The following is a 17636-nucleotide window of genomic DNA, read 5'->3' as shown; positions in this document are numbered from 1 at the left end:
TCCAATTGTCTTCCACTGTCTTCCACTGTCTTCCACGTTGTATGATGCTATATCCCCTTCTATTTCGTTAAATGCTTCAAGTAACTTCAATCCCTTCTTATCACTTGACCATACCACTTTGACCTAGTTTCATTATGTTTACCTGCAGCTACCACCTTCCAGTCCTCCCACACACCTTTTCCCATTCATTTGTTTTATCATGTATGTTATCACCTGATAAACACGTGGCATTTCTGATTTAACTCAAATTATTTCAATGAACTTAAACTCCTTCCTTCACATTACAAATGAAATTTCAGTCATTTTTTTTTTTAATGTGTATCTGCTCATGGTCAAGGATATTCCATCCCAATTGATCCTTCTTTCTTTTTTAGAGACTTTATATCTTGACCTACATTATCTAAGATGTCTTCCCTTTTAAAGATTCTTAAGTATGGTTTTAGGGAGGTTTGACTTCTATTTCTTGCAGGTAAAGCAGCCATGTAGAAGCTCTATTGCATTCTTGTGGAATCAACAGAGGTGACAGCTGTTCGAACTTTGAATGGGATGGAAGATGTTGTTGAAATATTTGTCATGGTGTTTGATTGGTCAAACATGGACAATGAATGCAGAGGACTACATGTGGTGTTTGATAGTGAAACATGGACAGTGAATGTGGCAGACCACATGTGGTGTATGCAAGATGTGGAATGGTGTTTGGTAGTGAATATGCAGTGTGTATAGCCATCGACTATACACACAGGAGTCAGTGTGGTGAAATATTAATATGATGGTGATGACGATGATGATGATGATGATGATCCTCAACAATAACAAATGCTTGTTGACCATCATCATCATCATCATCATCCTCGTTTAATGTCTGCTTTCCATGCTGGCATGGGTTGGACGATTTGACTGGGGACTGGCGAACCAGAAGGCTACACCAGGCTCCAGTCTGATCTGGCAAGGTTTCTACAGCTGGATGCCCTTCCTAATGCCAACCACTCTGAGAGTGTAGTGGGTGCTTTTTACGTGCCACTGGCACGAGGGCCAGTCAGGAGGTACTTACTGGAATATCTTAGCTCACTTCATGTTTTACGAGATCTGATCAAAAAGTATCGAGATTGTTGCTATTGGTAACAGAGTTAAAAGTATACAGGGTCAAGGCATTTGGCACAGATTGAACTCCAGCTCTGCCACGCACGCACACTAAGTTATAATGTCCTCTCTCACTTCTATTGTTTATAGCAGTGCTTGGAAGTAAAGTTTGTGGAGTTTGGTTGTTGGACAGAATTGCATGCATCCAGTGAGTGGCAACTGCACCATGGTAATGCACCTGCACATCCACTGCGCATCTTGTGCAGCAGTTTTCAGCCAGGCACAACATTCCCCAGGTTTGAGAACCACAATATTCTCCAGATGTCGCCCCTTGTGACTTTTCCTTCTTTCCAAATATCAAATCCCACAAATACCAGTCACTGGACACATGTGGCAACCACATTCCACGCACTTTACGTCTGAGCCCTGCTATAAACAACACAAGTGGGTGAGAATATTATAAATTAACATGCATACATGACAGAATTCGGGATCAATCTGTGCCACATGGCTTCAGATCTGCATACTTTAACTCTGTTTCCATAGCAACAGTCCAATACTTTTTGGTCAGACCTCGTATATTTATGATTATCAACAACACCTTAGAGCCTCAAACCAACCAAAACCTTGTGAGTGGATTTGGCAGACGGAAACTGAAAGAAACCCATGTGTGTCTGTGTTTGTCCTCCCACCATTGCTTGACAAGTGATGTTGGTGTGTGTACACTTCAGTAACTTAGCAGTTCAGCAAAAGAGACCAATAGAATAAGTACTAGGATTACAAAGAATAAGTCCTGGGGTTGGAAACCACATGTTGAGCAAAAGGGCAAAAGCTCGCTCGATCTCAATTTTCAGTACTAATACAGATTGTTCAACTAAAGGTGGTGCTCCAGCATGGCCACAGTCAAATCACTGAAACCAGTAAAAGAACTCCTACTTATATGTTCTGGCTGTGGATGCATTATTGGAATATTTCGTTAACAAATGGATTATCAAATAATTTGATGTATTTCTCAAAGATATTAGAAACAAAATTAATCTTTTGTGGACAATTGTTTCATGTGAGATCAGGTTTTTAGGAAGCATTGATGGAGAGATTAATACAGTCATTAGTCGAGATGACAATGGAAGTGTGGCTTAGTGATCGAGTGGACGCATTGTGTGTTGGCATTGAAGGAATAAAAAAACCACAAATGAACAAACACTAATGGAAGAATTGATATCCATAAAGCAATAAAGGCGTTATTGACATCCATAGATCAATAGAGATTGTATTGATATACGTAAGCCAATAAAGAATGTATTGATGTATGTATGAACCAATAAAGATATGCGTAATTAAGATACCAGTCGATGAGCAATTGCCTTATTGTGGACGATGGAGTATCTAAACGAGGTGTAATTGGTTGTAAATGAGGTGGACAGTCCACTTAGGGTTTGAGGATGCTTGTGGGGGGAGGAAAAGAAGAGAGAGAATGGGTTTGTGGTGGTGGTGGTGGTGGGGTCTGTATGAGAGTGAATGAATATGTGATTGAGCATGTGGGAGTATGTGTGTGTGATTGCATGAGAGAGAGAGAGAGAGTGACAAAGAGAAAGTGTGTGTGTTATTGTTGTTGTTTTAACATAGAAAACTGCCTGTAAAGCTATATATTCCCATTAATAATGGTTAAGATCTTCAATGTTTGGAAGCATTTCTTTCAGTTTCAAAGAGAGATTATTCTTCTGCTTGCAGTGAAATCAAGAAAGATCTTCGAGAAAGCATTAAACAGTTAAAGAAAGAATCCGAAAGTTTCCAACCATCTTTGGCTCTCATTAAGGTAAGCAAAGAAGAAAGGAAGCATGGAAGGAATCTCTCCTACCGTCTTCAGCAACTTTTCTTTTAGCTGTAATATTACTTGTTATGTAATGGGTAACTTTTGAAGTAAACTTTTGTCACCATGAGCAAAACCCTCACCATAAACATTAAATATTATATGTATATATAAGCACACTTGCATACATTCACACACATATAAGCACATTTGCATACGTTTACACCTACACAAGGACACACACACATGGTTATCTAAATCTGTTTGTCCCCCTAACATCGCTTGACAACCGATGTTGGTGTGTTTACATCCTTGTAATTTAGCGGTTCGGCCAAAGCAACTGATAGAATAAGTACTAGGCTTACAAAGAATAAGTCCTGGGGTCGATTTGCTCAACTAAAGGCAGTGCTCCAGCATGGCCACAGTCAAATGACTAAAACAGATAAAAGAATAAAAGAAAAAAAACACATTAAAATATGGTAATAGCAACAGAGAATTGCCTATTGGTGTTAATATTGCTTCCTTTGTTAGGAATTATTTCTTAATATGCCTGTTGGCTACTTGTGACATCAGTGCCTGAAAAGACACTGAAATCCTATATATCATTGACAGTAAGGTTCGGCTGTTAGGTCACAACTGGATGTCTGCCACTGATGAGCCCAGGCAGGATGAAATCATGTGATCTGGCATTTCTGGTGCCTATAGTAGATGATTCTCATTTGCCAACGATATATATATGAGTGCTTTTATGCACCACACATGATTTCTTTCTCTCTCTTACTCTCTCACTGTAGGCAACATTCTTTTCCTCATTGCTTCCCATCAACCACTCATTTTGCATCCCATCTCTTCAGTTTCCCTCTGTCTTTGTTTACTCTTTCTCCTTCTCTCCCTTAAAGTGTGACTGAAGAACTCAACCATCTGACATTTATATCAGCTATTCTTATATTAGAGTTTCTGTTATTCTGTAATTCTGTTAATGGTCTCAGTCATTGGACTACCAATGTGGAGAGAGAGTTTATTGTTGGCACTCCGTTGCTTACGATGTCGAGGGTTCCAGTTGATCCGATCAACAGAACAGCCTGCTCATAAAATTAACGTGCAAGTGGCTGAGCACTCCACAGACATGTGTACCCTCAAAGTAGTTCTCGGGGATATTCAGCTTGACACAGTGTTACAAGGCTGACCCTTTGAATTACAGGCACAACAGAGACAGGAAGTAAGAGTGAGAGAAAGTTGTGGTGGAAGAGTACAACAGCGTTCACCACCATCCCCTGCGGGAGCCTCATGGAGCTTTAGGAGTTTTCTCTCAATAAACACTCACAATGCCCGGTCTGGGAATTGAAACCGCGATCCTATGATCATGAGTCCGCTGCCCTAACCACTGGACCATTGCGCTTCCACGGAGAGAGAGTATTACCATCGAAAACAATTCCATGAACCCCAGTATGTGTTCTGCTGCACATTTTATCAATCTCCTAAGGGACAAGAGGCAAGTTGACATTGATCTAAGAGGACATAATTCTGGAGAACACTGTGAATTGGTCAGGTTGTAAGAGCATCAGATTAGATTGCTTTGTGGTATTAGTGCTGGGTTTCTGGGTGCAGGTGTAATAATCAGCAATGTGACTTCATCATGGGGTACTTGTGAATTCACTGTGAGGTACCCAGATATGCCTGGCTCTCTATCAGTTATGATGACAAGGGTTCCAGTTGAGACGACCAATGGAACAGCCTGCTCGTGAAATTAACATGCAAGTGGCTGAGTACTCCACAGACGTGTGTACTCTTCACATAATTCTCAGGGAGATTCAGCATGACACATCAAATATGACAAGGCGGACCCTTTGAATTACAGGTACAATTCATTTTTGACATTTGAATGAACTTGGAGCAACATGGAATGAAGTGTCTTGCTCAAGGATACAACGTGCCACTGGGAATCAAACTCATGACTTTAAGCTGAACACCCTAACCACTGAGCCACACAACAGCATATAATGCAGTCAGTGTTGAACCTTCTCTGTGAGGTACTCTGATATAATAGTCAGTATTCAGGATGGGGTACCCTGATGTAATACAGGTAGTTTTGTGACTTCACTGTGGGGTGCACAGAATAAAACACAAGAAGATAGAAAAGTGAACATTAAAGAGCCATCATCATCATCATCATCATACATCCATTTTCCATTTTTCTATGCTGGCATGGGTTGGATGGCTTGATAGGGGATGGCTTGACAAGCTGGTGAGCTGCACCAGGCTCTTTTTTGTCTGCTTTGGCATGGATTCTGTGGTTGGATGCCCTTCCTAAAACCAATCCCATTACAGAGTGTACTGGGTGCTTTTTATGTGGCACCAGCATGGGTGCATTTTATGTGGCACTGAGGAAATGGCACAAGGCATGTCCGGAATAATATTGGTGAATTTTAAGAGAAGCATGAGATTTTTGAAGAATGAAGTATCCTGATGACTAACACCTGATGCAGGTAATTTATTAGAAGTATCAACAATTTTGAGCATGAAAAATTGGTTTTAAAAATCACAGCAAATCGATGGCACGTAAAAAGCACCCACTACTACACTCTCGGAGTGGTTGGCATTAGGAAGGGCATCCAGCTGTAGAAACCTTGCCAGATCAGATGGGAGCCTGGTGTAGCCTTCTGTCTTGCCATCCCTCAGTCAAACCGTCCAACCCATGCCAGCATGGAAAGCAGAGGTTAAACGATGATGGTGATGATGAACGTGACACTATTTTTTCATTTTGTTTATTTTCTAAGCCTGACCATGAATGGAAGAGATATAGAATTCGGCACTGAATACAGGAAGGTGGTGAAATCTTAAGTGATCTCTTGTCTACGGTTTATGAAAGGAATGTCAGTGAGTGCAAGATGTCTGCAATATCTCCATCAATATTGATTAGTGTTTGAAATGTTGTTAAAGCTGCTTTCAAAAAGAGGATTATCTCTTAAATACTGTTGTTACATTGTCAGAAAGATTGCTTAACACAAGGCAGCCAGTTCTAGCTAATTATAATACCCACAATGCATTGTGGTAGCAGTGGAATTGATACAGTGAAGGGTAAACAACATAGATTGGTAGGCTCAAGACTGAAGCCATTCCAGCTGAGGCCATCCTGCCTTCTGCAGGTTATCTAAGAATATATTTACTGATGTGCACTTCTTTTCCAATATGGTAGGATGTGATTTAAGGAAGATTTGGTTGCTATTTCTAGCATGTCTTGTAAACCACATAGTTTCTGTTGTTGTCTCAGAGCTCATTGTTGTTAGTAGTAGGAAAGAGGGTAGCTATTGTTTTTTTGCTGGTGGAGGTGCATTTGTTCATGGTGGTGGTGGTGGTGCTCTTGAAGTTATTAAACTTGAGCCAGTTTATGTCAGTAGATGTCGCCACTTGAAACAATTTATGGTGATAGGTGTCGCCACTTGATGCTTTATGATTTAGTGAAGAATTAGAATGAAGGGTAAGAGTGCATACTTGTCACCTTCACATACCCCCTACAGCACCCAGTTCTAGGTCGTGGTTTATGTTCTCTTTGAACCATTCATGGGTGGACGTTTAGAAGGAAACATATGGGTGAGAAAGGATATCCAGGGTAGCAATATTCTGGAGAGAGAGAGAGTGAAAGGATCTGATAGTTTAGGGGAAGAGGTGGTGAGACATTGTAGGGATGAGCTGAAGTAAAAAGATGGCAGGGGTGACATCAGGTGGAGGATGGCAGAAACGTTAGCACACCGGGTGAAATGCTTAGCGGTATTTTGCCTACCATTACGTTCTGAGTTCAAATTCCGCTGAGGTCGACTTTGCCTTTCATCCTTTCGGGAGTCGATAAATTAAGTACCAGTTAGATACTGGGGTCGAAGTAATTGACTTAATCCCTTTGTCTGTCCTTGTTTGTCCCCTCTATGTTTAGTCCCCTGTGGGCAATAAAGAAATAGGCATATAGAGTTCGTTGTTGTAGCAGTGAGGAGACACTTTACTTTGTATAGAGAGGGGGGAGGAGAGTAGAAAAAAAAAAGATATGGGAAGAGTTAACATAAGAGGTGTAGGATGAGTGCACATACAAGGCTTGGTGCCAGGCAATGAGTGAAAGGACGTTATACAATCACAGAGATAGATAGGGAGAATCATAGAGAAGGAGAAAGAAGTATGTATTTGCGTGAACTTCTATGATATAAAATCAACATGGAGAGTTATTTTGGTTTCATGTTTTTGTATCTGTTGGCTGAAGAATATATCATGTTTGAGGTATTTTTGTATCATGTCTGATCATTCAAGGGGTCCCATACACCAGAGAGACCAGAGAAAGGAATTTAGTGAAGCCATTTCTACTTAGAAGTGCCTGTTCTACTTACAATAGAGATCTGCACCTCCTCATGGTACCTCTTTACAGCTAGGTGTAGTGAGCAGTTGAGACTTGTCTTCTCAGCTGTGTTGTTAATCCTTAAATCAACTGTCAATCATTTTAATAACATTACCAGCTGTGATCACAATAATTATGTTATTACTTCGTTATCAACATCGGATTAACGAGATACAATAACATCCACTGCATATCTCCTTTCAGTCTACCCAGGTGGGTGGTCGTTATTAACCTATTACATCCTTGGCAGTCATCATCATTGTCATCATCATCGTCGTTTAACGTCTGCTTTCCATGCTGGCATGGGTTGGACGGTTTGACTGAGGACTGGGAAGCCAGGAGGCTGCACCAAGCTCCAATCCGATCTGGCAAAGTTTCTACAGCTGGATGCCCTTCCTAATGCCAACCACTCTGAAAGTGTAGTGGGTGCTTTTTATGTGCCACCAGCACAGGAGCCAGACAGGCAGCATTGGCATTGACCACGCTCGATGTCAGGTGGCACTGGCACTGACCACGCTTGATGTCAGGCGGCACTAGCATCGATGTCCCCCACCTATAATCTGAGAGACCAGGGTTGAATTCCTTACTAAGAAAGCTCTAAATCAGTGGTTCTTGACCATTTGCTACCAGTGGACCCCTTTGATTCCAGTTTTAGTCTGGTGGACCCCCACAGCCATTCTATGTTTTAAAAAATCCTGTCATATTTTTATAATTAAATATTATTTGTAATTGTAGAGAAAAATTGTTAAAATATTTTGTGTATTTTAGAAAGACAACCAATTTATTCTCTTTTGCTCTTTTATTTGTTTCAGTAATTTGACTGTGGCCATGCTGGAGCGCCGCCTTTAGTCGAACAAATCGACCCCGGAACTTATTCTTTGTAAGCCTAGTACTTATTCTCTCAGTCAATTTTGCTGAACCACTAAGTTACGAAGATGTAAACGCACCAAGGTCGGTTGAAGGCTGGAGGGTATATCAGCCGAAACGTTGTGTTAACAACAAACAAGACGAGGACAAATATCCGTCAAATGTAAATAATGTACATAATGTTACAAAGAATAAGTCCTGGGGTCAATTGTTCAACTAAAGGCGGTGCTCCAGCATGGCCGCAGTCAAATGATTGAAACAAATAAAAGAATATTCCTCATGAGTTATATCATCATTAACATACGGAACTCAAAAGTTCCCTATCACTGGTCACTGTTAATTCATTAACCTTCCCAGTTAGGTGGGCTCATTATTAAACCTCTTATTAATGACCTGTAATGTGACCTTTGAACCTTTTTAGGTCGGAGGTCGAGGAGAAGACTGTCACATCAAGCATAAATTGAAGACAGCAGCTGATGTGGGTATCTCCGCTACATTTGTTGAGTTGCCAAAGACATCCACCCATGAAGATGTAAGTTTAAACATTTATTTCTCATTCACTGCCACCACTCACTCACTCTGTCTCTTCTTCCTTCTCTCTCTCTCTCTCTCTCTCTCTCTCTCTCCCTCCATCTCTTTCTCCCCACCCCTTCTCTCTCTCCTGTCAGTTGTGATGACAGCACTGAATGTTTTTTATCTTCTTTTCTTCTAGATTCTACAAAAAATTGAACAATTAAATGATGACACAAGCATTCATGGAATTGTATTACAGGTGAGTCTGCTCTAACATATAGCGGCTAAGCCAGGTGTGTGTGTGTTTCCATCACATTCTGCTATGAAGACACTTGGGACACATATACACACATGCATATGCATACACACACACACACAAACACACATATATATATATGTAGTAACTTTGTAGTCACAGTTTTGAAACCATCATCGAACTCTCTCAGGATGTCTTAGCTGGCCGAAACTTTGAAGTCACTATCAATACGTTCTTGTTAAAGAATAATAAATTTGCATTCTACCAAATGCATTGAATAATCCTTCAGTTTAATGTAAAAGTGTTCTTAAAACATAAAAGCAACCATTAATACACACACACAAACATTAGTACACACCGCAGGAGTGAGTGTGTGGTAAGTCGCTTGCTTTCCAACCACATGGTTCCGGGTTCAGTTCCACTGTGTGGCACCTTGGGCAAGTGTCTTCTTTTATAGCCTTGGGCCGATCAAAGCCTTGTGAGTGGTTTTAGTAGACGGAAACTGAAAGAAGCCCGTCGTATATATATATATATATATTTATATATGTATGTGTTTACGTCCCCATCACTTAGCAGTTCGGCAAGAGAGAACGATAGAATAAGTACTAGGCTTACAAAAAATAAGTCCTGGGGTCGATTTGCTTGACTAAAGGCGGTGCTCCAGCATGGCCGCAGTCAAATGACTGAAACAAATAAAAGAATAAAGAAAGAATACACACACGCAAACATTAATATACATACACACAAACATTAATACACGCACACACACACACGCACACATTAATACACACACGTATGTAATTATTCTTATTATAATTTTTTCTTACATTTTTGTATTGCCCTTTGAAACATTTGTATGTATTAAATCCAATTTTGATTTTTTTAACATCTTTTCTCCATTTTTATAATTGTTTATGGTATCTTTATACCTATGATGAACTTACTCAAAATACGGATTAGAAAAACTGATGAAGGGTCGTTCTTTGTGCTGTTTGTCTTGTTTTCCATTTGTTTCTTTCATTGTTCGAAAAAATGGTTTATATTCCTTGTCCTCGTACTTCGTATTTTTTGTTGTTTGTGTTTTGTGATGTCCTGTGCCCACATATGCATACGTATATACATATACATGTAAGTCCCGGAGTAAGCACATAAAATGTACAACAAGGTGGAAAAAAGAGTACTCAAATACCAGAGGTAGAGTAATATGCTTTATTTAAAAGCAGCAGAAATATAACAAAAGATTGTTACTCTGAGTTTCACGTTCTCGTTCATCGGACAGTTTTGTTAGAAATGGGAAAGGAATAACAATGCAATCAAAAGTAATATAAAATTTGAAACACATAGATCTGTTTGATTGGTCATTTCAAATAATGGTCATGGATGTGTAATGAACAAAACAAATGAATTTAATATAGATTCATCCTATTTTAAAAAATATCGAAGTAAGTATGTAAATATGTACATATACGTATGTAGCCAAACCATTTGGCACATTGAAACGATCGTAAATGACTCATTATATAATCTCCATAATTAAATCAATGGCTAACTAGCCCATTTGACTTGCTTCTTCTTGTGTTTGTTTCTCCATTCTCCACATAATTATATGCATATATATATTTATTATATTATATTATATATATATATATGTACATACACACACATATACAAATACAAATATTTTTATAATATAACTCAATATGATACCATAATAATGCTTTTATAATTACAATTTCTATGTAAATTAAATTTCCTTAACGAACCACAAACAAGGTTTGTCTAAAGATCCACCACTATCTGTTTACCTATTCAAGGCATCGTTATTGTGAGAATAAACTATTATGAATGAAGAACGATGGTATGTGTGTTGTTGTTAATAGCAACCATTCTTCTCTGCAGCTTCCCATAGACTCATCAAACGATGTTAATGAGCAAGATATTATCAACTTTATCAACCCAGAGAAAGATGTGGATGGGTAAGTACAGAGGCTGTTGCTGTTGTTGTTGTTGTGGTTAAACAGATCGCTGATCAAAGGGTTCCGACCGTGCAGTGTTGCCCACATCTGGACTGACTGAATAGGAGGGTTAGTGTTGTTAGGATGGTCTTGCAGTGGCATTGTGTGGTGTTGTAGTAATGTTCTGGACTGAGTATTACACAGGTAGTAGTAGTAGTTGTTGAATCAGTCCTGGTGATGGTCAGTTCTCTCTCACACACTCGGACATGTCCATCACATGCCCAGGCAGCCTCTCAGTCTTAGGAAATGTGTTTTAGATGCAGGCGTGGCTGTGTAGTGAAGAAGTTTGCTTCCCAACCACATGGTTCTGGGTTCAGTTCCATTGTGTGGCACCCTGGGTAAGTGTCTTCTACTATGGCCTCAGGCTGCCCAGAGCCTCGTGAGAGGATTTGGCAGATGGAAACTGAAAGAAACCTGTTGCGGGTATAGTTGTGTGCTTGGGGAGTATACTGGTGTGTGTGTGTGTGTGTTTGTCTCCTTGTCTTCCCTTCATACAACAGCTGTAAATGACTGTGATGTGGTCATATGTCATCAGTCATCAATCTTCCATGAAAAGAGATCAAGCTGTGGAGAAATCTCATCTTACTCCCAAACAAGTGAGGGCTGGTGACAGGAAAGGCATCCAGCCATAGAAAATTTACCTCAGTAGACTCTGTCAAACCCATGCAAGCATAGAAAAATGGATGTTAAAACATTGATGACAATAATGAAGATGATGACTATAATGAGGATGATAATGATGATGACAATGATGATGATGAAAGCGAGGATAATGATAATGTGAAAGTGATCTTTGGCTGTGATTCCAGTGAAACTTCTCTCATGATATGAACTGTTCTGTTAAGTGTTATTTGGAGTTTGTGGTGATTGGTCATAGAGGGATCGGTGTATTGCTTATGACTGGTATAGTAGATCCATGCCAGATCTAATCATCATCATCATTATCATTTAACGTCCATTGTCCATCCTGACATAAGTTGGGTTTGACCGGAGCTGGTAAGCTGGAAGGTTGCACCAGACTCCAGTCTGATTTGGCATGGTTTCTACGGCTCTTCTTAACGCCAACTATTCTGAGGGTGTAACAGGTGCTTTTACATGCCACCAGCACAGGTGCCATTTGCATAACACCAGTATCTGCCACAACTGCAATTTTGCTCGGTTTGATGAGTCTTCTCAAGCACAACATTCTGCCAACCAAATGTCTTGGTCACTGCCTCCATGAGGCCCATCCACCATTGTTACCATTGCTTTTTGTTGGCCAAATAATGTCCCCACAATTCATGTGTGTCATTTCATTTATATATGTATGAGGCTGTCTGTTGGGTTTATGGCTTGTGTTTTCACAGATTTAAAAAAGTGGATGATATCGCAGCCCTTTGTACAATTCTTGTTAACATCTGCCCTTCATTTTCCCCACCAGAATGACAGTAACCAACATCGGTCACCTGTGCGTAGGCAACTTACAGGTAATGATCTCATCAACTGCTGCAGCCATTCTTGAACTGATACAAAGGACAGGTAAGTAGAGACGATACTGAGCATGGATGAGACAAAGGAAGGAGGTGAGGTAGTGAGGTGATGAAATATATGCAGTTCTGTCCTCTTAATAACAGCAGCAGAATGAGTAGTGCCATAGTCAGAAGAATGATGAAGTGCTGGATGTTAGGAAAATTATATGAGAAAGAGAGATTCATCAGGGAAAAATTGGGTACAGGGACATAGATATAAGCAATATGCTTTCATGAGTGTGTGTGTGCATGTGTGTACATACATACATACATACATGCATGCATGCATGCATACATACATACATACATACATACATTTCTTCCATATTTTTGCTCTGTTAAAATATTTAAGAAGAATTATATCAATGTGTCTTGTTAAAATCCCATTTATTTATTTGTGCAGCTGAAGATGATGAAAATTTCTTTTAACAAACATAACATTACAAATAAATTGATTACAAGTTGTGAAGCTCAAAAAAATAAAATAAATAAACCTTCAGAAGTTCTAAGAACTTGGTTAAATGCTAAGAACGGTATCTTACTATATGGTGGTAGGACTTCTTCGGGGTTAATACTTTTGGAGGATACATATAGAGTATGCATATATATGTATATGTGTGTGTGTGTAACAGGTTCCTATCAGTTTCCATTTACCAAATCCTCTCACATGGCTTTGGTCAGCCCAAGGCTATAATAGAAACACTTGTCCTGGGTGCTGTGCAGAGGGACTGAACTAGAGACCACATGGTTGAGAAACGAGCTCCTCAGCCACACACCCACACCTTATACAAAGATTCATCTGGGTTCTAATTCTCAGTTTCAATTTTTCCCCAGGTGTGTCCATCCAGGGTAAAACTGCTGTTGTACTGGGTCACAATAAACTGACCACCACACCAATAGCCAGTGTACTTGCCTGTAACAATGCTATGGTCACTGTGTGTCACCCTGACATGGAAAATCTCCAACAACTGGTAAGATATGCTAAATGTGTTTCTTATGGAATGGTGATGAGGGGGATGGATGAGAATAGAGGATGGTATTTCATAGTAGTATGGTTGTGTGATAGAAGTGTGTGTGCGTGTGTGTATGAGGGGAGCTGCAAGTCAGAGACAGATATATTGTCAATGATGGTGCCACACAAAAAGTACAGGTGATGGTGCCACATAAAATGCACTGGTGATGGTGCCACATAAAAAGCACCCAGTCCATTCTGTAAAGTTGTTGGTGTTAAGAAGGGCATCCATCTGTAGAAACCATGCCAAAACAGGCAGATGGAACCCGGTGCAGCTCCCAGCCTTGTCAGCACCTGTCAAACCATCCAACCCATGCCAGCTTGGAAAATGGACATTAAATGATGATGATATATACATACACACATGTATGTAATCTATGTGTGTATGTATAATAATGGGTGTGTGTGTGTGAGAGAGAGAATAAAAGTGATGAGATTTTAGAAACTTCATGTAATGTCTACTTTCCTTTAAGACAGTAGGGTGTGATTTGAGAGCCATTTAACTGTAATTTTTAGCAATTCCAAGGATGATGATATCTCATCATATCAACCAAGGGAATAACATCATTCTATTTGATAAAACTGATAACCGTATCGTTACAGAATATTTTAATATGATCTCATTTCTTAAAAATATCATTTTCTTTTTCTGCAGACAAAAACTGCCGATATTTTTGTGGTTAATGTTGGAAAGTCCCAAATGGTGCAAGGTGATTGGATAAAGCCTGGTGCCATTGTCGTAGATTGTGGTACCAATTCTGTTCTCGGTAAGTCCACCTTCATCAGTTAAAGATATTTGCTTTCTTCTGGCATAGCTGTGTGTGTATAAGAACTGTATTTCTCAACCATATGGTTCTGGTCTCAGTCCGACTGCATGGTGCTATGGGTGAGGTACAATAGCTTTGAGTTGAATGGTGCCTTTGCCATTTTCATCAGAATGTGTGTGTGTAATGTAAAAGGAATACGGATTTGATATCTGCACAGGTGCCTTATTAGCACTCTGATATAATCCAGATCTGAATGATTGGGAACCAACGGAATTGCTTAAGATGAACAATTAAACGGTATTTCCACTTGACAGATAAATCCTGAGTTTGCTTCCCAGGATTTCATACAGCACACAGAATATGTAACCAAGACATTGTAAAGAAGAAGGGAGGAGATATAACATAAATCGTTGCTATTATGTTAAACTGTTGTATGTCCAAATTTGGCCAAATGCGTTTTTACCAATATTTAATTTTGCTTGCAATAGCCAGTTTCTTTAGGTCAAACTATCGTATTTCCAGCTGCTTCAGATGCCCAGATATGAAAACCTGTCAAAATGTAGCACAACAGTTTAGCATTTTTCAAAAGTGTAGTAAGCCCCACATGCGACAGTTTTGCAAAAATATTTCTAACTGAAAATATCATACATGCATGGAGTTGCGATTTTATGCACCCAACAAAGTACTATTGTGAAGATGAAACTGTTGCTAATGTAAAAAGAAATTAAATGGTGAAACTATTTTTTCGTTTTTGGAAAAAGCAACGTTTTGGACTTAAGACACTTTTGCATAATAGCAATGATATATAAATAATGGTACAGGCACCAGTGTGGCTGTGTGGTTATGAAGTTTACTTTTCAACCGTGTGGTCTTGGGTTCACTCCCACTGTGTGGCATCTTGGGCAAGTGTTTTCTGTTACAGCCTCAGGCCAACCAAACCCTTGTTAATGAAATTGGTTGATGGAAACTGAAAGAAGCCTGTTGTGCATTGATGAGTTTTGTCTTGTAAGTTGGTTGGTGACCCTGTTGGTGCTGGTACTATGTAAAAAGCATCCAGTAAGCTCCGTGTAATGGTTGGAATTAGGAAGGGCATCCAGTTGTAGAAACTATGTCAAAACAGAACAAATGGAGCCTTGTGCAGACCCCGGCCTTGCCAGCTCCTGTCAAACCGTCTAACCCATGCCAGCATGGAAAACGGACGTTAAAGGATGATGAGGATGATACATACATATATATGTCTATATTTGTGTGTGCATGTGTATACCCTTGTATCACTTGATGGTTATGAATGAGCATCATTATCACACATGATTGTTCATTTCCAGTCTTCCATGAAACACACGTCTGGTTATGGGGAACTGTTACCCTGCTGGGAAACGGGTAAGGGTTGGCAACAGGAAAGGCATCCAGCTGTAGAAACTCTGCCTCAACAAATTCCATCTGAACCCGCAAGAATGGAAGAATGGATAATAAATGATGATGATGATGACATACATATGAAATTGAAATCTGCCTTGCGCCTACAGACCTGTTAAATCCTGGTTTTAGTGAATCAAAGCAAATCATCATCATCATCATCATCATCATCATCATCACCATCATCACTTAACATTTTCTTTCCATGCTGGCATGGGTTGTACACTTAGACAGGAGCTGGTAAAGCCAAGAACTGCACCAAATTCCATTGTCTGCTTTGACAAGGTTTCTGCAGCTGGATGTCTTTCCTAATGCCAACCTCTATACAGAGTGTACTGGGGGCTTTATACATGACACCAGCTCAGGTGTTAATTACATAGCTCCAGCTCAGGTACTAATTATGCAGTATCGGCACAGGTGCTTTTTTCTGTGGCACACCAGTGGTGTACAAAAATATAAAAATATCTTTTAGACGAAAGAATTCTTTCACAGAAGGAAACAACCACCCATTTCTTTGACCATTTTTCTTCTTCGTGAGGCAGTGAGAGCCGTTCCAAAAGTCTGCTTATCAGAGATTACACTCATTAGGTGAAATAATTTTCATCATACCTTTTTACTTTTTTTTTTTTCAATTTCTATTTTAGATAGTAACAAGAAAGATCATCTTGTTGGTGACGTCTGTTTCGAAGAAGCTCAGGCAGTTGCATCATGGATTACACCAGTTCCTGGGGGTGTCGGCCCTACTGCTGTTGCCATGCTTCTTAAGAATACTGTCAATGCTGCTAAGAAGCTGTCTTTATCCCAGGTTAGTGAAGACTCCAAACAATACCATCAACTATGTAGAATTAGTTACATGTTTCAGTAAGGCACAATGTTAGTTCAATCTTAGTTTGGTTCTGTTTGAGTTTAGTTCACCCCTGGTCTTTTATAAACCACTTGTCTCTTACTTCTGGTCTTTTCTTTTGCATTTCATTTCATTTTTGTCTGTTTTTCCTATACAACATTTTTCTATAACCTATCATGTTATTGAGACATTATTTTACAACTTTATAGGTGCAGGAGTGGCTGTGTGGTAAGTAGCTTGTTTACCAACCACATGGTTCTGGGTTCAGTCCCACTGCGTGGCACCTTGTGCAAGTGTCTTCTACTATAGCTTTGGGCCGACCAAAGCCTTGTGAGTGGATTTGGTAAACGGAAACTGAAAGAAGCCCATCATATATATATATATATATATATATATATATATATTTGTGTTTGTGTGTGTGTTTGTATGTCTGTTTGTCCCCCAACATCGCTTGACAACCGATGCTGGTGTGTTTACGTCCCCGTAACTTAACGGTTCGGCAAAAGAGAACGATAGAATAACTACTAGGCTTACAAAGAATAAGTCCTGGGGTCGATTTGCTCGACTAAAGGCGGTGCTCCAGCATGGCCGCAGTCAAATGACTGAAATAAGTAAAAGAATAACAGAAAAAAAAACTGCAAGTTAACGACTTCCCCGTGCCCGATGAGATCTCGTTTTATTTTAATTACCAATGACTAGTTTTATCATATAATTAGTACTATAGGTAAAATTTAGTATGTTAATTATGTTACCTCACTAACCCCTGAAGCCTAATGCCCCCTTGAGGGTGGTACCATCCATGTTGAGAACCTCCGTTCTAGAGGATTCCTTTAACAGATGCCCAAACTCCTACACTGCACCACCTACAGCTCTTCTTTGCAGGTTAAAGTGTGAAGTCTGTCTGTCTGTCACTTTTTGGGTGGAGTGACCCATATCTAGTTAGCAACTTCTTTGTCTTTCTGTCTAAGCTGTTTAGTTCGTCTACTGTCCATGCCATTATTATTATTATTACTATTACTATTATTATTATTATTATTATTTTATGTTTGACTTTTGTTTTGCATTTGTACAAGTTGGATCCAAGTCTCACCCAGAGACCTCAAGAGACAACAAGTTAGAAGTTCATGTAGGTGTTATGCCTAGGGTACCATATATTTGGATTTGTACAGT

The 17636-nt window shown here is 39.6% G+C and overlaps 1 protein-coding gene across 1 annotated transcript in view; it reads left to right on the top strand.

Annotated features, from left to right (window-relative positions):
• LOC106869903 (C-1-tetrahydrofolate synthase, cytoplasmic) overlaps window positions 1-17636 on the top strand; it is a 76441-nt gene that overhangs the window by 20766 nt on the left and 38039 nt on the right. The window contains exons 2-9 of the mRNA XM_014915830.2: window positions 2812-2896; window positions 8557-8667; window positions 8848-8907; window positions 10804-10880; window positions 12340-12437; window positions 13262-13398; window positions 14095-14206; window positions 16267-16427. Coding sequence (XP_014771316.1) covers window positions 2812-2896; window positions 8557-8667; window positions 8848-8907; window positions 10804-10880; window positions 12340-12437; window positions 13262-13398; window positions 14095-14206; window positions 16267-16427 — 841 coding nt within the window. The remainder of the gene's footprint in view (window positions 1-2811; window positions 2897-8556; window positions 8668-8847; window positions 8908-10803; window positions 10881-12339; window positions 12438-13261; window positions 13399-14094; window positions 14207-16266; window positions 16428-17636) is intronic.

Source organism: Octopus bimaculoides, chromosome 1, assembly GCF_001194135.2.
Source record: "Octopus bimaculoides isolate UCB-OBI-ISO-001 chromosome 1, ASM119413v2, whole genome shotgun sequence".
Taxonomy (NCBI): domain Eukaryota; kingdom Metazoa; phylum Mollusca; class Cephalopoda; order Octopoda; family Octopodidae; genus Octopus; species Octopus bimaculoides.
This window is presented reverse-complemented; position numbering and strand designations above follow the sequence as displayed.